The 24,806-nt window shown below is 29.3% G+C and overlaps 1 protein-coding gene across 1 annotated transcript in view; it reads left to right on the forward strand.

Moving 5' to 3' along the window:
• LOC111615680 (inosine-5'-monophosphate dehydrogenase 2-like) overlaps positions 1–18,859 on the forward strand; it is a 30,608-nt gene extending 11,749 nt beyond the window's left edge. The window contains exons 6-10 of the mRNA XM_023357113.1: positions 2,804–3,003; positions 3,074–3,164; positions 5,613–5,708; positions 13,257–13,400; positions 18,690–18,859. Of these exons, the coding sequence (XP_023212881.1) occupies positions 2,804–3,003; positions 3,074–3,164; positions 5,613–5,708; positions 13,257–13,400; positions 18,690–18,859 (701 nt within the window). The remainder of the gene's footprint in view (positions 1–2,803; positions 3,004–3,073; positions 3,165–5,612; positions 5,709–13,256; positions 13,401–18,689) is intronic.
• The last annotated feature ends 5,947 nt before the right edge of the window (positions 18,860–24,806 follow it).

Below are 24,806 nucleotides of genomic sequence, written 5' to 3' on the forward strand. Positions count from 1 at the left end.
TCTAAAATTTATATTTCATGTAATAAAGATATCTATTCAATAACATTGTATCAAACATAATTTATATTATTATTTTTACATTGTCAGTACAATGGAAATGGAAGATAATTTGCAAGATTAGCTAGACCAATAGATACCACTGATTCAAGTGTATTGTGTATTCTTCATTAATACCAATTGTATCCATACAGTTTACAGCAGTTGTAGGCATTTATGACGTGATTTATTTTCTTTCAAAAGTATGGTGACTGTAAAGGAGTATTAATCCTTGTATTTTCAGAAATGTGCTTTTTACAGATGTTTTATAGATACGAGGGCTGTTCGGAAAGTTCGCAGCCTCAAATAGAACAAGAAAACAAAATAATGTTAAAACTTTTTTTATTTTTCAATATAGTATCCTTTGTTAGCAATGTACTTATTCCAGCGATGTTCTAGCTTTTTTATGCCATCACAATAGGTCGATTTGTCAAGGTGTGCAAAACACTCGTTAACTTCAGAGATGACTTTGTCATTTCAGTGGAATCTCTTTCCAGCCAAGAATTTTTTTAAGTTTGGAAAAGGGTGGAAATCACTGGGGGCAAAATCAGGTGAGTACGGTTGATGTGTAACTAATTGGAAGCGAAGTTTGTTTATCTTTTGTTCAGTGATTCTGGCAGAATGTGCAGGTGCATTATCGTGGTGGAACAGAACCTTTTTCTTCCTCAAGTGTGGCCTCTTTTCTTCGATTTCTTTCTTCAGTTTTTCCAAAAGTTCACAGTAATAGACAGCATTAATGGTAGTCAATAAAGATGATGCCTTTAGCATCCCAAAAAACTGAGGCCATCACTTTCCCCGCTGATGGAACTGTCTTTGCCTTCTTTGGTGGTGGCGAACTGTGGTGTTTCCATTGCTTCAACTGTTCTTTTGTTTTAGGAGTGTAGTAATGGATCCACGTTTCGTCAGTAATCACAAACCGACGCAAGAAATCCTGTGGGTTTTTCTGGTAGAAGCCCAAACACTCCTTTGATATCAAAGTGCGAACACGTTTTTGCTCAGCGGTCAGCAGATGCGGCACCCACCTTGCTGAGACCTTCATCATACCCAAATTTTCGGTTAGGATGTGGTGCACTCGGTCGACAGAGATGCCTGTTGTCTCAGCTATCTCATGCGTTTTCAAACGGCGATCTGCTAATACCAAATTGTGAACTTTGTCGATATTTTCTTCAGTGACAGCAGTTGACCGCCGTCTGCTGCGAGGGTCATCTTCCACACTCTCTCTGCCATAGTTAAAAAGGGCTGTCCATTTTTTCGCAGTGGTGTACGAAGGAGCAGACTCTCCCAAAACTTCATCCATGTTAGCTTTGATTTGAGATGGGGTCAAACCTTTTTTCGTCAGGTATTTTATGACCGCATGAGTCTCCGTCTTCTCCATTTTTGATAAAGCATGTGCACACTTACTATTTGCTAAGCTGTCGTGGCAAAACTTTATGACAAATCAAGCGGAAATTGGTATCGTATCTCTAGCACATATGGCTGAATTATTCCTGCCAAAAATAAAATTGATCACAGCGCCGCATATAGGCAAGGACGCGAACTTTCCGAACAGCCCTCGTATATTACATAGTTAGACTTAAAACATAGAAATGATGTCACTACACTTTGACACTTAATAATCAGCTAATTAAGCTTTAGATTGTGTAAACTATTATTTATTATTATTATTACAGTTGATCCCCTATAACACGGGTTCCTATAGTTCGGATTCCTATATCATGGCAAAAGCATTGCAACAGTATTCGTACAAACATGCTAAAAAAACTCGTATAATTCGGTAAAACGTCATCGCTGACTCATGTCATGACAGGATTGGTTGAATCTAGACCAATATCGGATATTGTACAAACCATTGAGTTTAAACGAGCAGCGGACCTACTAAAAACCATTTATTATTTAATGTCCATAAAAATTATATTTATATTAATGATGTCTCCAAAGTTCAGTGAATTTTTCGCAAAAAAAATAATTTATCAGGAAGCACGCGAGCACCATTCAATGACAAGCTCCACGATGAAAACAAGCTTAAGCAATGGCGTAGTTGAACGGTGCAGGCTTGGTAAGTAATCCTACAATTTTTTGTTTATAGCATAGTTTATATGGATTACTGCCAAAAAATTATACGTATTTTGGAAATGTTGAGTCGAATTAGTCTAGAATCGATTAATTTTATGGAAGAAACCTTTCAAACAGCCATAATCCGTAAACTGCATATGTGCCGGGCTGTGATTGACTGGACTCGTAGAAAATGGATTCATAAAAACTGGAACGTATGTATACAGTGTTATGGGGGGGTCAACTGTATATGGAAAATGTTTATTTTATTTTTATTGTGAGAGGGCACTTCAATGATGATATCTTTTATTGTGAGAGGGCACTTTGTCTCACAATAAAAGATAATATCAAGATTAAAAAAAACAATATAGCCGTTGACTATTTTATTAAGGTTTTTACCTCCTTATAAATCTGTGAAATTTGGCCAAACATTTCTGAAATTCCCTTTATACAGAAAGATAATCATGTAAGACATGTGATATTATAATAATAAAAATAATAGTAAAAAACGGTTATTTTTTTAGCAGTTTGTATTTTCTATTTTGTTATAACTATAAAATTTCTGATATTGATATAAATCTTATATGAATTAAAATCAGATTTATAGTATGAATTTAATATGTAGATAATAATAGTTTCTGTTAAGGAATGAATGGTATTGTTTATCTTATATTTCTGAAGTTGTACAATAAATTTTAAATGGATTTTGTTGTAGGTAAATTACCAATTGTAAATGACAAAGGAGAATTAGTTTCTATAATAGCTCGTACAGATATGAAAAAAAGCTGGGATTATCCTCTAGCATCAAAAGATGGAAATGGGCAGCTTTTAGTGGGTGCAACAATTGGAACACGAAACGAAGACAAATTAAGATTAAAGTTATTAGTTCAAGCTGGAGTTGATGTTATTGTTTTGGTAAACTTTATAATTTTTGTTTAGAGTTAAGGTTTTTAAAAATTAAATTTAAGTTCAATATATTTTACAGGACTCATCACAAGGAAATTCAATTTTTCAAATCGATATGCTAAAATACATAAAAGAAAAGTATCCAAATTTAGATGTCATAGCTGGAAATGGTACATTTCATAATCTAACTTTTTTTTATTTATCAAATATAGATGTTCTTATTATAAAAACAAAGTTATATTAAAGCTATTATCTTTTTTATTTATTTATATTACATTAAATCAGACAACATAGTTTTTGTTATTTTTATCACACAAAGTTTTATTTTATTTTTATATGATGTCCTTCTTGAAAAATATTATACACAGACAATTCATAATCGAATATTTTTCTAGTATTCTGTTTGAATAAACATTTAAAAAGATTTTCAATATTTTACATTTGAAATTACCATGTTTTCTTAATTCTAATGTGCACCTTTTTTTAACATTTTCATTCTCAAAAATTGGAGTGTACAGTACATTAGAATCAGTTACAAAGAAAACATAATGCAGCCTTTTTAATAAAGTAAAAATTATATTACAGATGGATACTTGTCCTATCTTCATTGCTTGCCATGTCCAATTACCAGGAACAACTATTTTCCATTGCAGAGACAATTTTTCTTTAGAGGCTATGCCTCTGCACAAATATGTAAAACAGTCTAAAATGTCCACAAGTGACAATCCCAACACAATTAAAAATATAATATTTGAAATATATTTTTAATATTTGAATTATTAAAAATATTTTATTTGTGCAGAGGCATAGCCTCTAAAGAAAGGTTGTCTCTGCAATGGAAAATAGTTGTTTCTGGTGATTGGAATGAAGATAGGACTAGTATCCATCTGTAATGTAATTTTTACTTTATTAAATTGTAATTCTGCCAGCCCTTTTTACAAAGAAATAATGCAGTCTTGTTTGCATTATTTGTTTTTCACTTTGCTCAACAATTCACATGTGATAAGATGTTGGTATAGACATGGTACACATCCCTCCCACTACTTCAATTTTAATTTTGCTTTTGGTTTTGAAATAGTTTGATAGTCTTTTGAACTACAGCAAGCTGAATTAATTAATGATGTCCAGCAGATGAATCTCCTATAGAGCTGTGTTTAAGCAGAGAGATAGCCACTATGCTGAAGTGCATGTGATACTATGTATCTAATAAATTTCATGTTTGTTCATACTGATATGAAATATCACTAATAAAATGTTGACCATATAGTTATTTTGACTGATTTTGTATTGATTTGCAGATTCTCTATATCTGATAATAGAATAATAAACAAATACATTCAAAAATGTGAGCATCATGAAGCACTGTAAACATGAAAATAAAACACTTTACAAAATATGCAATTAGTATTGTTTATTAAATATATTAACTTTTGTGGCTGCATTTTTGATATAGGGCTCACATTAAATTTACAAGCTAACTTTTTTCATGTTTGACATTTCAAAAATTGGGTACACATTAGATCTGATAGCATATTAAAATCAAAAATATAAATTAAATTTAATTTAACTGGTCATATTACATTTCTTTGTCTATTCAATAATTATTCTATATTTTTAAAAGTAATTTTAGTTTAAAAATTGTTGTTATAATTATTGTGCACGCACAGCTTTCTTGAAATTTACAACCTTCTCTAACTTCACACTTAAAATTGATCGTATATAATAAAATGAATGATCTATTCAATATTAAATGCATTTACAGCAAAATAATGATAGTTTCAAATGTATCATATGTGCAGAAAAAGATCAAAATCAATTTCAACCAATTATAATTTTAAGATATGTTAGAAAGGATGAATAAATTATAAAAATATATTCATAATTTATTATAATTACTTTTTTGATACCAGAGTTTGATATTTACACATAGATTTATCATAAGGCAAATTAACTAAATTTTTGTTTTATTAAATATAATCGAAATGATAAAACTATAAATGAGGATATAAAGTAAATATTCCATATTCATTCAAGAAAGATATTTATTTGGTTTCTAAGAAAGCAAAAAAGTACAGATGTTAAGGAAAAGATAAACTTGTTAATGAAAAATTAGATTTATACCAATATTCTTTTTCAAATTACATTTGCTTTTTCTATAAATTATATTGATAAAACAGAAAATATAGCAAGAAATCAATATTTATTAATTTAAATGTCATATCTGATAAAAATGCAATAAGTTCTCATTGTTTACTGTTCTATATTTTAAATTTTTTTCATTAATTTGTTATTAATAAAACCAACAATTGATTAGTTTTTGTAATGCACTTAATCCACTACTAACATTGAAAAATTTTTTAAACAATTAATAACAAATTAATGCAGTTTTCAAATAAATGCATTTGTACATACTGTTTGTTTAAAATAAATATATTTATTTTAGAATATATTACTAGAGTATATGTTATATTTGTATTCTAGATAGATTATTTCCATTATTTATCATTTCATTTTTAATTGGATTTTTAGGGAACATAACTTACATAAACAATATTGACTTATTTCTAAATTCATTTAATGTTAAACATATATTAAAAACTCTTATTTAATATTTTTAGTTGTTACTACTTCACAAGCAAAAAATTTAATTGAAGCGGGAGCAGATGCACTACGAGTGGGAATGGGATGTGGCTCGATATGTATAACTCAAGAAGGTAAATTTTTATTAATCATTGTGCATATTTAATACTTGTAATGAGCCAAAATTTTTAATAATTTCTTTGTATTTAAGTGTTGCTAGTTCACTAAATTTTTCTTACAGTAAAATTAGTTATAGAAAGTTAATTATTTGAAAAATTTTTCTTTATCTAAATTTTGTATGAAAAAATAATTAACTGTTAATACATATATACTGTATTTTTTTGAATTCCCATTGTTTAATATATACTCAATGTATCAAAATGTGAAAATTTAAATATGTTTAGAACTATGTCAGTATTAAATTAGTTTTTATAATGAATGTAATGACGTGTAAACTAATTATCCTCAAATTTTCCAAATTTTTCATTAATTTGCAATTTTTTGATGCATAATATAACTGTTTAAGGTGTTCATAAATTTTATTTTCGTTACCATATTTACTTGCATATAGGATGAGGTGTGAGTTTAAAGATCAAAATAAAGAAAATTAGATTTATTAATACAATTCTAATTTTATTTTGTTTAATCACAAGTAAAATATCAAATGAACATAAATGCATACATTGTCTCGCAAAAATTACTGTCATTTTAAACTTCAAGGAAAAATTCTGTAAAACCAACAACATAATTTGTTCATGTAAAGCTGGACAATCAGAAACTTTTTTTTGCCAATTCTTAACAGTCAAATCCACTCTCCGTCAATTACACTTATGAGTTTTTCCATATTCTGATTTCCAAATAATCATCTGTTGTTTTTACCTGAGAATGGATTAAAACTTATATTGAGCTCTCATGTGATTTTGGAATTTCAAATTGGAATTAAATTCAAATGCTTTGCTTTTCCTATTGCTATTCATCTTTACTCCTGACAATATACAAGAACGATTCAAATGACCAAGATAAAATACTTATGTTTTTAAATACAAGAGGGTAAGCATTCGGTAAAAAATGTGAATACATGGTTCATGAAAATTATTTGCAAAAATGCAAAGAATCTTTTGCTTGAGCAAGTAGGATGACCTAGGAATTTGAAGCTGTGATAAGTGAATAAAAACCTCATCTTGTATGTGAGTAAATACGATAAATACCTTTTATATATAAATTTATAAATGTATTAAATTTCAATTTAACATTAATAATTTAACATTAAATCATAAATNTCTTAAGAAGTGATACATATTAATATAAATTAAACAATGTTTTCTTTGTCATCACTAAGCACTATTAACTGAGGGCATTTTCTTTTTGGCAAGATATCCTTATCCTCTGAGCATTTTTCTGCATTATCTTCAGATCCATGCTCTACCTTTTGCAAAAAATATGTTATTTTAGATTACTTGCTTTTAGTTAAAAGATCCTTTATAAATTTCCTTATATGGCGCTAAGCACTTATGAAGAATAAAGCAAGTATGGAATAAGGGAAAAACATTCGGCAACACCATAAGCAGAAGCGTCGCGATCTGGCAACACTGAAGCAAGTTTCGAGAAAGACAAGTGTATCAACAAAAGGCAGGAAAAGCAAATTTATATACTTAAGTACTAATAGTTCACAAAAATTATGCAGGAAAATCTGACAGTATGTACGCACTCGAATGAAAAATGTTAAATGAGATATCTTATGTACTTAAAAGCTTTATCACGTTTATTGTATGGGAATTTCCCTAATTTCAAATTAGATAAAGTTTGATAGTAATCGTTTAATAGTTTTTATTACTGTACATTTCATGTTGTATGAGGGTTTTACCCAATTCTCAAACCATGTTAGAATGAATCCATGCTATAAAAGCACCGTGTTATATGGGGATGTTACCAATTCTCGAACCATGTTAGATAGAGTGAATCCGTTCTATAGAAATGCCATGTTATACAGGTGTTACTTGTATTTTGCTTTGTAAAAAAGAGAATTATAAAAATTTTAATCAATGATCACCATACAAATAGATATCATTGATTAAAATTTTATAATTACTTTTTTTTACAAAGCAAAATGCAATTAAGAAGAATGGATAAAAATTATTGATCTGTTAAAATTTCATTTGTTTAAAATAGTATTTAATATTCATATTTAGACAAAGATTCTCTTGGAAATCAGGTTTTTATCACCATACAAATAGATATCATTGAGCAAATAGTATTTAATGTATATAATAACAAAATACAAAAAATAAAAAAAGGAAAAGAGAAATTAAAATTGAAATTTATATAGTTAAGTAATTGTTTTTTCCTACTAAAAATGTTCATAATTGGAATATATTATGCTAATACTAATAATTATCTATAATTAGATTAGTTCACATAATAAATTAGTTAGTAATCATAAATTATAGCAGCTAATTAAACATTATATTTAAATTCAATTTTGTTAAATTCAAAACATAGCAAAACTTATCTCATTAATTGATGAAATTATGATGTAGCTGAATTGTTAATTATAGTAATCTTAATTATAAAGAAACTATACTTTTGATATAATTTTTGAATATGAAGGAATATTCTCCTATTCCTTGATATTCAAAAATTTTTCACATTTAGATATGGAAAGATTGGATAAATTTGCTAGAACTTTTTTAATTATATTTTTAGTTGAAAGTATTTAATAGGATTATTTACAAAAGAATATACTAAATAAAATAATAAAAATAAAATATGAAAATAAATCTTTATTTCATAAATGACAAAAAATAAAATAAAATTAGAGATACTTTAGATTATCATTAAGAAGAAATCAGTTGTACCAATGTTACTAGAATAAAACTTCAAGTGAAAAGATTTTGCGAAATTTTATAAATAACTTTTACTGACTTTCTCCAAGTGTATGTGTTTAGAAAAGAACTAAACTCGAATGAATTTGAATATAAATAAATTTTAGGTTTTAAAAATAATTATTTACAATTTGCATTAAGATTATTATTTAAAATGAAGTCTTCATGAAATTAACAAATTAAATAACGTTATACTTTTTAGAAATATTTTTATGAATAGCAATAAAGTATAGATGCTGTACTTTTTACAAAATTTATATTAAAATATGATATTAGAGTCAGTTGCATTGATGATTGTGGTACAAGTGGCCTACCATCTATGGAAGCTGTGGAAGTGCCACTTCCCTTGTACTTTCTAAAATGTAAATACATAGTATGCGATTATTTTCATATTTTAACATACTTTGAATTACTTAATGCAATTATAATAAAATATTAATTTTATGTATTTTATTACAAATTTATATACATTGAAAAACAATGATAAGATTGCAANTTTTTTATTTTGTATTTATTGTTCTTTTAACTACATGCTTTCAACAGTACTAGTCTATGTTCTAAGGTAGCCTCAGGAAGACCTTTCATTAAGGTCAAAATGTTCAGTAAAGGTAAAAATTTGTTGAAAGCATTAATTGTGTTTATTTCAGACATTAGGTTTCATCACATAAATTTTATTTCAAGAACAAATTTTAGTAACTTCTTTTCTAATTACTTTTTATGAAAATCTAATATAGAGATTTGTGAAAAATTAAGTCTGATGAATTATAAAACTGAGTTTGATTAATACAATTTTTATTTTGAAGATAAAACAAAAATCATATTAACCAAACCTCAACTGCATAGTCTATTCATTTTATCATATTTTGAAGACAAAATATAGATAAAATGAATAGAAATGAACACTCCTAAATCTTAAAAGTCCAGTAGTAAATATTTAATAGCAAACAAATGTTTTCAACCGTACTTTTGGTCTTCTTCAGGTTTAAAAAACCAGTGAGATTCAAACAAGTGAATGCATAGAACAAAATTATTGGTGATAAGGCAGCTTGAAGGAAAGATCATACCACAGTTCGTTTCCAACATTCTCATTTACAAGAGGTATGTAGATGACATCTTTATTCTATGGAAAGCAGAACCGAACATAAACAATTTCATAAGTACAATGAATGACAATCCTTACAGACTCACCATCAAATTGGACCAGAAGAACAATACTACTGCACATTTCCTGGATATCCACCTTCAACTTGATGGCACTAGAGTGGTAACAAAAGTATCAATACATTACAAATCATGCTATAGGCCATTGTTCATTCCAGCCAATGCTGCAGACCCATACTCCTATAAGATCTCTGCATTCTGTGCCCTAACAAAACTGGATTTTACACACCACACTAGATCTGAAGACACAGAGGCTGAGTTGAAATGCATTCAGAACATAGCAGAACTTGTTATATCCGTGCTTGTTATATACAGCACAGATATAACAAGAACCTGATACACAACCTTTCCTGCACATACTCCTCACGAATAGCCACATACGACACTTCTAACACACAAGTAGCGACCCACGGATCACACAACATAAATAGCACACAGCTTCATTTTCAGGGAACAAATACACAACTTCATTTACAGGGAGATTGCCTCCCATACTAATACTAAGATTGCATACAAGAGGCCCAGCACTGTATATGGGCTACTCCGCAGTGGCAAAGACAAGATCAATAAAAAGCAAGCACTGGGTGTTTACATGGTTCCTCTCTGGGACAACAGGTTTCAAAGGGAATTAGTTTATATTGGGTCTACAAAACACTCTTTGAATAAAAGATTGCAGGAACACAAATACAACATCGTTAATAAAAGGCATACCACCACCGCCCTATCAACATATGCCACTGAACCCGGCATAAGAGCTGACCTACATGAGGTCAAACTGATCAAACTTTCTCATTGTGTGGAACACCTACGAAACCTGGAATTGAAACTTGAAATTTACAAAGCCGGGTTACATACCAATTGCATTAACTCTAATGATGCCATCAATGTGTCACACGCTTGGAAGTACTGTACTGCTATGAAGGAACGGGCAACACCCACACCAGCAGTTAGAAACCACACCCCCATTTGGTGTATTTGCATGTATTTATATCAGTATATGTATTACATATACCATTCCATTGCCATGGCAATGCACATGCATAACTGTTTATTCTTTTAAAATCCGTTTGTGCTGTTCCATTTTTGAAAATAATTTCATAATTTTGTTCTATGCATTCATTTGTTCGAATCTTACTGGTTTTTTAAACCTGAAGAACATTTGTTTGCTATTAAATATTTACTACTGGACTTTTAAGGTTTAGGAGTGTTAATTTATATGCTTTCCAGTAATCACATAAGAAGATTTTTAAAATGAATAGACTATGCAATTGAGACATTTCTCACTTTAAATGTATAACAAAATATGAAATCTTGGTGAATGCTAAGAATTTTATTCTCACATAACTTTGTATTGGTAAATAATATTTATTATCCCATTAAAAAATTTTGAGCAGCTAATTCAATAATTTGAATTTGTTTTTCATTCTGCAACATATAAAGTGTTTTATTGGATTGATGCAAAGTTTCTGTAATTTTCTAGAGTTTTATAGTACAGCATTTATTTCCAAAAACAAAAATAGTTTATTCAAGAAAATAGTTGCCATTGCATTCAAATATGCTCTTTCTTTAACTGGGCAGGTTGCATATTCCTTCTGAATAAAACTCAAACCATTTTGATCCAACGAGCTTTGCAATTTTTATCTCCTCATTATCAGTGAACTGCTTTCCATTCAAGAAGTATTGCATGCAGCAGAAGAGATGTCATTTAGATAGTACAAGTTCTGGACTGTATGGAAAGTGAGGGAGAACCTCCCAGCTGAGATCAAACAACTTCTGCCAGGTCAACCTTTACAAATTTGGTATTGTGTTGTAGTGAAGAAAGATCTTGCAGACCTGATCTTTGTAATGGCAGTTAAGTGATGAACTATGATGGACTGATCACAACCAAGAGTCTTGCTCATTCTCATGTGATCAGACATAGATTAATTTCCACCAGTTGCCATAGCTTGTCATCCAGTAGGGCAGAAGGTCTTCCTGAGTATGTCCTATCTTCAATTTCATATTGCCCAGCTTTAACTTTATTAAATCAATCATAGACTGTAGAGTTAGAGACAACATTCTTGCCTAACAATTGTACCATATGGCAATAAGATTCAGCTGCTTTTATACCAAATTGATAATTGGAAAATGCACATGTGAATTTGGTCACACAAAAACATTTGTAAAGTTGACATATTTAAAACATTGGTATTGCCACAATGAACATCTTTTCACATATGACTGTGCCACTTAACATTTTAATTTACATAGCCCACAAAAACTTCTAGATGCTGTCTCTCCTACAATAATTTTGAACATTCTAGAGAGGTCAAGAAAATTCTATTGATAGAAAATTTTGCACCAACTCAATAGTTATTTGCAAATGCTCAATTAACTTAGTATTGCTATGAGAATGTATATTATCCCAAAACAGGATTATTTAGATAAAATTGATATTTTTGAAAATAAAGCTTTGTCATTTCTCTGTTGGCTGTTAAAAATCTGCTGTAAGCAAACTTATTTCTTTTGTAGTTAACAATATTTTATTGGCTCTTAATTCAGCTCATCTTTATAGAGTCATGCCTTATTTTAAGAAATGCTGAAATGCTGTCATTTGTAGATTTTCATTCTTCTGCTGTCTCAATGACATATTAAATCAATACTTTTTTATTATAACAACAATATTTTATCATCCTAAACTTCAGAAAACCAAAAGTATTCAATTCAATATTTTCATTATGGTGGAAATAATAATAATCTGGTATGGTTGTTAGCAATTAGATATGGGCTTTGGACATTTATTGTTATTTGTTGGGATGCTATATTATTTTATTATTATTATTATTATCTTCAATCACTATAATCCTGTTAATCATGTTGATTATTTCTCACAGCTCACACTATCTAGGTTAATGACACATAATTTTTATTGTAATAACTTTTAAATATTATGTGACTGAGGGTTGGCCCTCTTTGATGCCACATCAGGACTGATACCAGACACAGGAACCTTGATGGCTGCTAATTTCGTTTTTCATGAGTTTGTAGGCACTTAGGCTTGGAATGGAGCCTGGTCTGACACAACCGGAAGAAGTGAATGCACTCCATTGCAAGTTTAACAATTAACAATACCCATTTATTTATAGGCAATTTATGCAACTCTGTACATAGTTAGTTAAGATCCTTAGCAAGGTGCTAATTTTATATATCAATTATAGTCCATGACCGAGAGAGAGTTTACAAATTGGTCACACGTTGGTAAATACCTTAGTAGACATTGGGGAATTGTAGAATCAGCAGATTGATGTACTGCTGGTCCACCAGGTTCAGAAGAAGCTTTGATGAATCGAAAGGGTGGAAGTCTTTTTAGCCTGGAGAGAGCAAGGGTGTGAGCTGTGAGAAATAATCAATCTCATTAACAGGATTAAAGTAATTAAAGATAATAATATACTGGATTACTATATCAATCCATTTTTATAACAAATTTATCTGTATTTTAATTTATTCATTTCTTTTTTCAGCTGTACGAGTAATAGAATTATTGCATATCATATATTTTAAAAATAGCCTCTGCTAACCTGTGCTAAATTTTTTAAAATTTGTAATGAACTAATTAATTAATTAAAATTTTTACAATTAGTTTAAAAATTATTATTTCAGTAGTTGCAGTTGGTCGTCCACAAGCTACTGCAGTATATAAAGTTGCAGAATATAGCAGGAAATATGGTGTACCTGTGATTGCTGATGGTGGTGTACAATTTGTTGGACATATAATTAAAGCATTGGCACTTGGTGCTTCAACAGGTAATAAGTAATATAATAAAGATTAAAATATGACTTATTAAAATAATTTTTGATTGTAAAATATAATCCTATTATATATAATACAGTGGTACCTCAGGATACGAAATTAATCCATTTTGAAATTCAGATCGTATCATGAAAATTTCGTAAGGTGAATCATTTTTCCCCATACGATTACACCTAAAACCAAATAATCCGTTCCAACACGAAAAACACACTCAAATTAAAGCTAAGTAGTACGTTAAAAAAAATTAACTATAGTAAGGAAAATACTGAAAAATTCATTTTGTAGTTGTAAATGTATAAATAACCATAATACAATAATAATTGATAAAAAAAAATGTAGTTTTATTTGCACTTTACCTCTGAGGATAGACAACGGTGGAGGTGTAAACTGGTGGCAGAAGAGAGGGAGAAGGGAAATGACACTAAAACTTAATTTACATAACATAATGTAACAATAACTTAAAAATAACTTAACACTAATTTTTTAATCTTTTCTGTTTCATATTTTTTAAAAATTTTTTATTCACTGCCTTTTTGCTTTCTTTCCTTCACTTCCACCAACACTTTCACTAGATAGAGGTCGCTTGGTAAAATATCTATCCAAAGAGGTTCGGCTTTGCCTACTTTTTAAAATGTTTCTAAAATGACTTAGGCAAATGTCATTACTCTGAGCGGCAATAAGCCAGTGTGAACCTTTTTGGGATGTTTCTTTTCAATAAAATCAGTCACTTTCCGATAATATCTTGAGATTTCCTTTATCGAGCGAGATCCTTCCACAATAAAGCAAATGCGCGGACCGAGATCGATGAACAGAAGTGAATAGAAAATGGCACTGCGAACTAATGTAACGTTGTATGGTGAGTTTTTGTTCGTATCGTGGAGCAAAAATATGTTCAAATTTCATGTTGTATCCTGAAAATTTCGTATGCTGGGGCATTCGTATTCTGAGGTACCACTGTATAACAAATTCAAACTCTAGCCAAAATTATATATTAAAGAAAACAGGTTATTTTTAAAGCTACAGTAACTCTTGTTATACATGGGATTTGTTTCAAAACCTCCAGTGGATGCCTGAAACTTCAGATAGTATCAAACCCTACATATAGCATGTTTTTTCTATACATGCAGTAAATACTTATGATAAAATTTAATTTATAAATTGGACACAGTAAGAGATTAACAGTAATAACTAGTAATAAAATAAAACACTTATAGCAATACATCATAAAAAAGTTGTGTGAATTTGGCATCAGAATAAGTTTTTTTTCTTTCCTTATTAAGTCAAGAACTTCATCTTTTCACTTAAAGGATGCATTTCACAGTTTCTCTTTGGTATATTAAAGTTACTAGCATTACTATTCTTGCTCTTTGGAACAATTTTTAAGTAAAATAAAGGTTATTTGAACACAAGCAGTGCTATAATGTGACAATTGATCTGATAACCAAGACATCTACTATATGACTAATGGGTGAATAGGATATACACAATGTGAATTTGCTGGACGAAGGGATGATCCACATATTGATAGGATAGCACAAGGTTTTATCATGCTACTCAGAATAGTATGTAATTTAAGGCTTGTGAATTGTTTATTTCTGGAATTTTCCTTTTAATATTTTTGGATTATTGGTGGCCACAAATAATTAAACCTATGGATAAGGGAAATACTGTATTTAAATGTTATATTTATATTATTATTAAATTCTTGCTAAAATTTAATGTAAATTTTAAAATATTTTAATTAAATATAGGTTTGAAATAATAATCTAGGTATTTTACCGAATGCATTAAACTTGAAATGAGAGCAAATTGTACAATTATGAATATTGTACAGGTACAGCTGTATAACACAGGAGTTATGTTCAAAAAAATTGCAGTGTTATGCAAATCTGTGTTATACAAAACAAAGAACTAGTACGAAAAGGTGGACTAGGTTCCAAAACTTAAAAAGCATACTATTATATTTTCATAATTAAGATAAATATCTTTATTAAAATTTTCTTAAGAAGTGATACATATTAATATAAATTAAACAATGTTTTCTTTGTCATCACTAAGCACTATTAACTGAGGGCATTTTCTTTTTGGCAAGATATCCTTATCCTCTGAGCATTTTTCTGCATTATCTTCAGATCCATGCTCTACCTTTTGCAAAAAATATGTTATTTTAGATTACTTTCTTTTAGTTAAAAGATCCTTTATAAATTTCCTTATATGGCGCTAAGCACTTATGAAGAATAAAGCAAGTATGGAATAAGGGAAAAACATTCGGCAACACCATAAGCAGAAGCGTCGCGATCTGGCAACACTGAAGCAAGTTTCGAGAAAGACAAGTGTATCAACAAAAGGCAGGAAAAGCAAATTTATATACTTAAGTACTAATAGTTCACAAAAATTATGCAGGAAAATCTGACAGTATGTACGCACTCGAATGAAAAATGTTAAATGAGATATCTTATGTACTTAAAAGCTTTATCACGTTTATTGTATGGGAATTTCCCTAATTTCAAATTAGATAAAGTTTGATAGTAATCGTTTAATAGTTTTTATTACTGTACATTTCATGTTGTATGAGGGTTTTACCCAATTCTCAAACCATGTTAGAATGAATCCATGCTATAAAAGCACCGTGTTATATGGGGATGTTACCAATTCTCGAACCATGTTAGATAGAGTGAATCCGTTCTATAGAAATGCCATGTTATACAGGTGTTACTTGTATTTTGCTTTGTAAAAAAGAGAATTATAAAAATTTTAATCAATGATCACCATACAAATAGATATCATTGATTAAAATTTTATAATTACTTTTTTTTACAAAGCAAAATGCAATTAAGAAGAATGGATAAAAATTATTGATCTGTTAAAATTTCATTTGTTTAAAATAGTATTTAATATTCATATTTAGACAAAGATTCTCTTGGAAATCAGGTTTTTATCACCATACAAATAGATATCATTGAGCAAATAGTATTTAATGTATATAATAACAAAATACAAAAAATAAAAAAAGGAAAAGAGAAATTAAAATTGAAATTTATATAGTTAAGTAATTGTTTTTTCCTACTAAAAATGTTCATAATTGGAATATATTATGCTAATACTAATAATTATCTATAATTAGATTAGTTCACATAATAAATTAGTTAGTAATCATAAATTATAGCAGCTAATTAAACATTATATTTAAATTCAATTTTGTTAAATTCAAAACATAGCAAAACTTATCTCATTAATTGATGAAATTATGATGTAGCTGAATTGTTAATTATAGTAATCTTAATTATAAAGAAACTATACTTTTGATATAATTTTTGAATATGAAGGAATATTCTCCTATTCCTTGATATTCAAAAATTTTTCACATTTAGATATGGAAAGATTGGATAAATTTGCTAGAACTTTTTTAATTATATTTTTAGTTGAAAGTATTTAATAGGATTATTTACAAAAGAATATACTAAATAAAATAATAAAAATAAAATATGAAAATAAATCTTTATTTCATAAATGACAAAAAATAAAATAAAATTAGAGATACTTTAGATTATCATTAAGAAGAAATCAGTTGTACCAATGTTACTAGAATAAAACTTCAAGTGAAAAGATTTTGCGAAATTTTATAAATAACTTTTACTGACTTTCTCCAAGTGTATGTGTTTAGAAAAGAACTAAACTCGAATGAATTTGAATATAAATAAATTTTAGGTTTTAAAAATAATTATTTACAATTTGCATTAAGATTATTATTTAAAATGAAGTCTTCATGAAATTAACAAATTAAATAACGTTATACTTTTTAGAAATATTTTTATGAATAGCAATAAAGTATAGATGCTGTACTTTTTACAAAATTTATATTAAAATATGATATTAGAGTCAGTTGCATTGATGATTGTGGTACAAGTGGCCTACCATCTATGGAAGCTGTGGAAGTGCCACTTCCCTTGTACTTTCTAAAATGTAAATACATAGTATGCGATTATTTTCATATTTTAACATACTTTGAATTACTTAATGCAATTATAATAAAATATTAATTTTATGTATTTTATTACAAATTTATATACATTGAAAAACAATGATAAGATTGCAATGATAAGATTCAAATATAAATTCATGTATGCCTATTCCCAATGGAAGTGCCATATTGTTGAATACAGGATAGCTTCCACAGCGAAAATATTTGAATGATGTAAAGTAGCCAAATTATGGCATTCGTGCATGCGCTTTACAGAGCACCAACCGCTCCTGGTTTAGCTGGTGGATGCTACACACCAAAATATCGTATACCGCTTCTAATGATTCCATCCATTGGCCACTTGTAGGGAGCTATTTGACTAAGTGGATTGTTGTAAGATTTAAAAAGTAAAGAATATTTTATGTTATTTTTATGTATGTTTTTTTACAAAGCTATGTTTAATTATAATTATATTGACAGATTTTCAGACATAAAATCTTTAGAATTTTTATTACTTTTAGATGTTAATAATTTTAAATATTATGAAAAATATTTTTCCGAAGCAAGTTTTAATTTTTTAAATTAAATAAATTTTATGGAGAATTTTTTGATTTATCTAAATTATGTAGTGAATTGCAATATTTATATTTATGTCCAGACTACATTGTAAGTCACTCTTAGACATAAAAAATATTATAATTAACAACGATCTCAACAAAGACATACTAAAAGAATTATATGATTTAATATCATTAATTTTTATGGTACCATGTATGAGTGCATCTGTTGAGTGCAGTTTTTCAACCGTGAAACGAACTGATACATTGGCAAGGAACACTCAGTCAGAGGAAAGATTGTCATCACTAGCGTTGCTTTCGATAGAAAAAAGATTTTAAATACTTTGATGGAATGAATGATGAGCAATTTTTATGATAAGTAATTAGCGACTTTGCAGAAAAAAATTGCTGAATAGAATTAGTTTATAAAAAGTAATAAAAACAAGTCTTATATCTTTGTTTCGTGTCAATTATCTATTTTAGAATTAAAATAAATAAACTGTTTATTTTTGTCATTTCTGGTATTTGTTTAAAATTTTTATGGAAACACAGCTTCCCTATCATCAAATGTCATGGCACACCACTGTATTTCTACTTTAAAATTTCCTTTAGTTTTGAATTTTCTTTTAATATTATGTGCATATGCATAAAATACAACATAATATCAAAATATTTTATTTCATTGAACATGCATAAATTTTACAATAATTTGCATTTTTTAAATGTATTTGATTATATGTTAAATAAAAATCATGTTATAACAGTTATGATGGGATCCATGTTAGCTGGTACCACAGAAGCACCTGGAGAATACTTTTTTTCTGATGGTGTTAGACTAAAGAAATATAGAGGCATGGGATCATTGGATGCAATGGAATCAAAGCAAGGTCAAGGAAGTCGTAACAGATATTTTCAAAGGTGGGATTATATTTAGGACATCTACTGTAATTAAATTGTTAATAAGTTAAGTAATATAGTTAAAATAATTAATTAGATAATTAGTAAAAATAAATTTTATTATCTGTTTTCAAATGTATGCTTTTTAAATGTTGGGAAATTTTTATAATTAAATTATCTAGCATTTAAATTTTATTCAAATATGTGAAATTTCAGTGTAATAAGTTAGATAATATGATTAATTTAATGTGGTTAATTTGATTTTTAAAGAAATGCATAATTAAGTAATAATTGTTTATTTATATTTTAAAAATTATTTAGTTAAGAATCCAAAGAATAATAGTATATAATTATAAATTTTGTGTTCATATTTATAATTTTTTCATTACAAAATAATTGTTACTAAATTTCCATTTAAGAACAGCAAATAAATACATATTTTTAAAACTTTTTCAAGCATGTTTAGGCTATTAACTCAATAGTTTTAAAATTATAGTTATGAATTTCTCTTTATTTATTCTAAATATGGAATAACTTTTTACAGAGTTATTATGTTATCTTTATAGATGCCAGTACAGTAAAATCAGGACTAATTCAGGAGATAGGGGGTTTTTTAAAGCTGAAAAGCATATAGTTAAATACACAGTCCAGTCACAATAATGTGACCACCTGTCAAAAGCCAGAATCGTCCGCAAGGACAGATGTGTACTTCTGTTGATCCATTGTGCCTTCCACAATGATGAGTGCACCTGGAGAATGCCATGAAAACATTTCTCAGACCATAATGCTTCCTCCTCTAGCTTGGACCCTTGCGGCAATTGTTGCAGGGTGTTTCCTTTCAGATGCCTCATGCTGTATACACCAACGTCCATCTGTCCGATGGAGCATAAAACGTGATTCATTGGAAAAAGCCACCTGTTGCCACTCAGTGGACATACAGTTGCTGTTCTAGCATGCAAATTCCAGCCTTTGTCGCCAAAGAACAGGAGTCAGCATAGGTGCTTTAACCAGGCTTCTGCTGCGGAGGCCCATATGTAGCAATGTTCACTAAACTGTCATTGAGAAGACACTTTTGGTAGTTCCTTGGTTCATCTGGGCAGTCAGTTGGTCAACGGTTGCATGTCTATTTGCCTGAACACATCTCCGCAGCCGTCGTTCACCTCTGTCGTCTATGGCCCATGGTGCACCATATTTGCCACATCACTGATTTTGGATAGTGCCATTTTGCCATGCACAGTATACTTTTACCATGGCGGCATGTGAACAGATTACAAAATTAGCCGTTTTGCAAATGCTTCCATTTTGTCTGGAAGCCGATGATCATGCCCTTTTGGACATCGGATAAATCGCATCGTACATCCATTACGCCAACAATTGCAATGTGTTTTGCTTACATCAGATAACCTTCATATATCCTCCACTGCAATGTGTTGCTACCTGCCACCTGTGATTTGTTATTTCACATTGATGTCGACAGTAAAGGATGGTCACATTAATAATGTGGCTGGACTGTGTATAATTCCATTATATAATAAAGTAGGTTTTCCAAATGCATATGTTAAAAACTTGACAAATCAGTTTTTACTTATGTAGATATGTTTGTATAATTAAAATTAAGTATGTATGAAAAGTTTAATTTTGCAGAAAAGTTTTTTATATGTATTATTGTTTATGTACTCACTAGTTCTGTGACTGTAATAAACAAATTTATAATCTAAATCAAAATAAATAAACAAACAATTTTTGGAAAATACACCTTATGAGTGGTGACTTTAGGATTTGAAAAATAACTTGTTAATTTAATTACATATAAAAAGCATTTTTAAAATTAAGAGAGTGTTAGTTTTCACATATGACATACAGACTGGAAATTGTGTGTTAAATCCAAAGTCTGTTAAATCGAGGTTTTGCTCTAATGTCATAATTTATAGGACATATCTGGGTATATTCATGACTAGGATAACAAAGTTTTAAATTCATATAAATTGAATGTGAGAAGTTTTCTTTGTTATATTTTATACATATAAAACTTTTTCTATATAATTAACAATAATAAAAAAATATGCCATTATTTTATTAAATAAATTATAGAGACAAAAGATACACAATTCTATGCATCTTCTAATACAAATTGTATGGTAAAGATTATTAGATCACTAACTGAAAATGCTTAGTAGTGCATGATATAAAATTTATTGAACTATGAAACAAGAAAATATGTTTCTTAAGCTACACAGTAAAGATTGTAGATTGTCAGTCAGTTTTTGAATTTAATAGTACAAAGAGAAGTTTAGTTTTTCACTGTAGAAAAATGTAGATTATGTCTATCACATTGTGTATCCATATCAGAATACTTTAACATGTATGCTTTGGTTGTGTTTTACGATTTATTACCAACACATCATAGAATAATTTTTGTTTATTAAGCAGATTTTTCCAGTAATCTCTTTTCAATTTTTAAGACTACTATTAATTACAATTTTTTTAGAGTATCTTCCAAGATGATAACATTCTGTTAAACACAATTACCTGAATTGACAATAACCTTCCATATTTTGCAACAGTAAAGCATTTGATGTCCAAAATGCAAATGTTTTTGGCCTTGTTTAGGGGCCAGCTTCAGGTTTATACAAAAGATTTTATTTCTAAAGCTGAAGAGTCTCAATTCTTTTAAAAATATTGAATATATTTCAAATATTCAATAATTTTTAAATTTTATTTTATATTCAAAAATCTCTTTCCAGTTGATTNATTCAGATCGTATCATGAAAATTTCGTAAGGTGAATCATTTTTCCCCATACGATTACACCTAAAACCAAATAATCCGTTCCAACACGAAAAACACACTCAAATTAAAGCTAAGTAGTACGTTAAAAAAAATTAACTATAGTAAGGAAAATACTGAAAAATTCATTTTGTAGTTGTAAATGTATAAATAACCATAATACAATAATAATTGATAAAAAAAAATGTAGTTTTATTTGCACTTTACCTCTGAGGATAGACAACGGTGGAGGTGTAAACTGGTGGCAGAAGAGAGGGAGAAGGGAAATGACACTAAAACTTAATTTACATAACATAATGTAACAATAACTTAAAAATAACTTAACACTAATTTTTTAATCTTTTCTGTTTCATATTTTTTAAAAATTTTTTATTCACTGCCTTTTTGCTTTCTTTCCTTCACTTCCACCAACACTTTCACTAGATAGAGGTCGCTTGGTAAAATATCTATCCAAAGAGGTTCGGCTTTGCCTACTTTTTAAAATGTTTCTAAAATGACTTAGGCAAATGTCATTACTCTGAGCGGCAATAAGCCAGTGTGAACCTTTTTGGGATGTTTCTTTTCAATAAAATCAGTCACTTTCCGATAATATCTTGAGATTTCCTTTATCGAGCGAGATCCTTCCACAATAAAGCAAATGCGCGGACCGAGATCGATGAACAGAAGTGAATAGAAAATGGCACTGCGAACTAATGTAACGTTGTATGGTGAGTTTTTGTTCGTATCGTGGAGCAAAAATATGTTCAAATTTCATGTTGTATCCTGAAAATTTCGTATGCTGGGGCATTCGTATTCTGAGGTACCACTGTATAACAAATTCAAACTCTAGCCAAAATTATATATTAAAGAAAACAGGTTATTTTTAAAGCTACAGTAACTCTTGTTATACATGGGATTTGTTTCAAAACCTCCAGTGGATGCCTGAAACTTCAGATAGTATCAAACCCTACATATAGCATGTTTTTTCTATACATGCAGTAAATACTTATGATAAAATTTAATTTATAAATTGGACACAGTAAGAGATTAACAGTAATAACTAGTAATAAAATAAAACACTTATAGCAATACATCATAAAAAAGTTGTGTGAATTTGGCATCAGAATAAGTTTTTTTTCTTTCCTTATTAAGTCAAGAACTTCATCTTTTCACTTAAAGGATGCATTTCACAGTTTCTCTTTGGTATATTAAAGTTACTAGCATTACTATTCTTGCTCTTTGGAACAATTTTTAAGTAAAATAAAGGTTATTTGAACACAAGCAGTGCTATACTGTGACAATTGATCTGATAACCAAGACATCTACTATATGACTAATGGGTGAATAGGATATACACAATGTGAATTTGCTGGACGAAGGGATGATCCACATATTGATAGGATAGCACAAGGTTTTATCATGCTACTCAGAATAGTATGTAATTTAAGGCTTGTGAATTGTTTATTTCTGGAATTTTCCTTTTAATATTTTTGGATTATTGGTGGCCACAAATAATTAAACCTATGGATAAGGGAAATACTGTATTTAAATGTTATATTTATATTATTATTAAATTCTTGCTAAAATTTAATGTAAATTTTAAAATATTTTAATTAAACANAAAAAAATATTTACTGTATCATAACAAGTGTAAGTTAATTTGAAATTTGTATATTTAGCACTGAGAATATTACATTATTACTAAAAAAAACACAAATTTATTAAATACATTTATTATAAAACAAAGCAATCGGTACAATAACACAATATAGTAATCGATGCAACACAGTAACCAACAGAAAAAGTTAAGAGAAATGCAAGTTAAGAAAAAGCATTAGATTGATAGAAATTAACATGACCCAAACTGGAGATTTCACTCCGAACACATGAATTACAAGAAGGTTCCGCTAGAGGCTACGGTAACGGTAGGTCTCGGCCAATGTATTTCTGCAGCTAAAATCTAGTAAAATCACACGTGATTAATTTTGCCAAAGTATTGGTCCACAAGGTATTGGAGTGAACACACCATGTATGAGAAGCGTCGCTCTAACGTGTTGCATCTATTATAAAATACAGTGGGTGATCGGTTAACGAACATAATCCATTCCAAGACTTTGTTCGTTATCCGATTATCGATTTACCATAGGTTTTTATGAGAATTTTATTAATTTGATCCGGAGACTCCAAAAAATAAAAAAATATGCAGTCTACTTTTTTACTACGTTTATTTATATGTAATAGTAAAAATACATATATATGCAGTCTTGCATTTTTATTAGTCATGTTTTCTCAGTTTGTGGGGGTTAAAGAATCTGTCCAATGTCACTTGCTTTTCTGTTTTCTTCAGTACTTTTTGGAAGTAATTAATAGTATTGTACAGTAATTGTAGAGATCCGCAACCCCAGTAACTGTATTTTGGTTTGGATGCCACTTGAACGATCGTTGTTCCGACATCCTCCCACTTCTTCAAAAGATCTTTAGTAGTAGATGTCGACATTGGTCCTCTTTTGTCTTCCTCTTTTTGAAAAGAAAACATCTTGCCGAGTTTCTCGGTATTTGTCATTTGAGAGTTCTCGGAGTTCTTCTTTTGTCAGATCAGTTTCAGGTTCCATTATGAGCTCTAAAATGCTCTTTATTTCTCAGATATGAGTTTCATTACTCCATTAACAGCTTGAGACTTCTTGATTTATCTTTCATAGCTAAGATTTGCCTACTCTAGACCTGTTCAAGCCATACTGCCTAACAACATCAGACATCTTTTGCCTACTTTCTACCTTGGCTATTATCTCTTAGTTTCTACTATGAGCACAGTTCTCTACACTCCTCTTTTTAGGCTCCATAATATTATCAGCTTCTTTTTTAGATAAAAAATTCAGAAAAACACTTACAAAAATTCAGAGAACAGAAATGAACTAGCCACAAAAAATTATTTAAATGCAAGGCCCGGATGAAATTCAAAATTTGGTATTAATACGTTAACGAATATCTGATGGGACAGTTAAACTTTCACCTTTTGTAAATAAACCCCGACGCAAAACTTAACGAGTGCCCATCAGACAGTGTCGCGAAGACTATAAAAATGTATTGTCAGAAAGGTGGGATTACAAGGGAGAGTTTGAAAATTCAGAGGGATACTATCCGATCGGTATCGATGTTGACGTCTCAGTGGCGTACCGTGGGTGTCAGCCGCCCGGGGCGGAGGAAAATTCCGGCGCCCCT

This window comes from Centruroides sculpturatus, unplaced genomic scaffold, assembly GCF_000671375.1.
Source record: "Centruroides sculpturatus isolate CEXI.00-Female unplaced genomic scaffold, Cexi_2.0 scaffold1076, whole genome shotgun sequence".
Lineage (NCBI taxonomy): Eukaryota > Metazoa > Arthropoda > Arachnida > Scorpiones > Buthidae > Centruroides > Centruroides sculpturatus.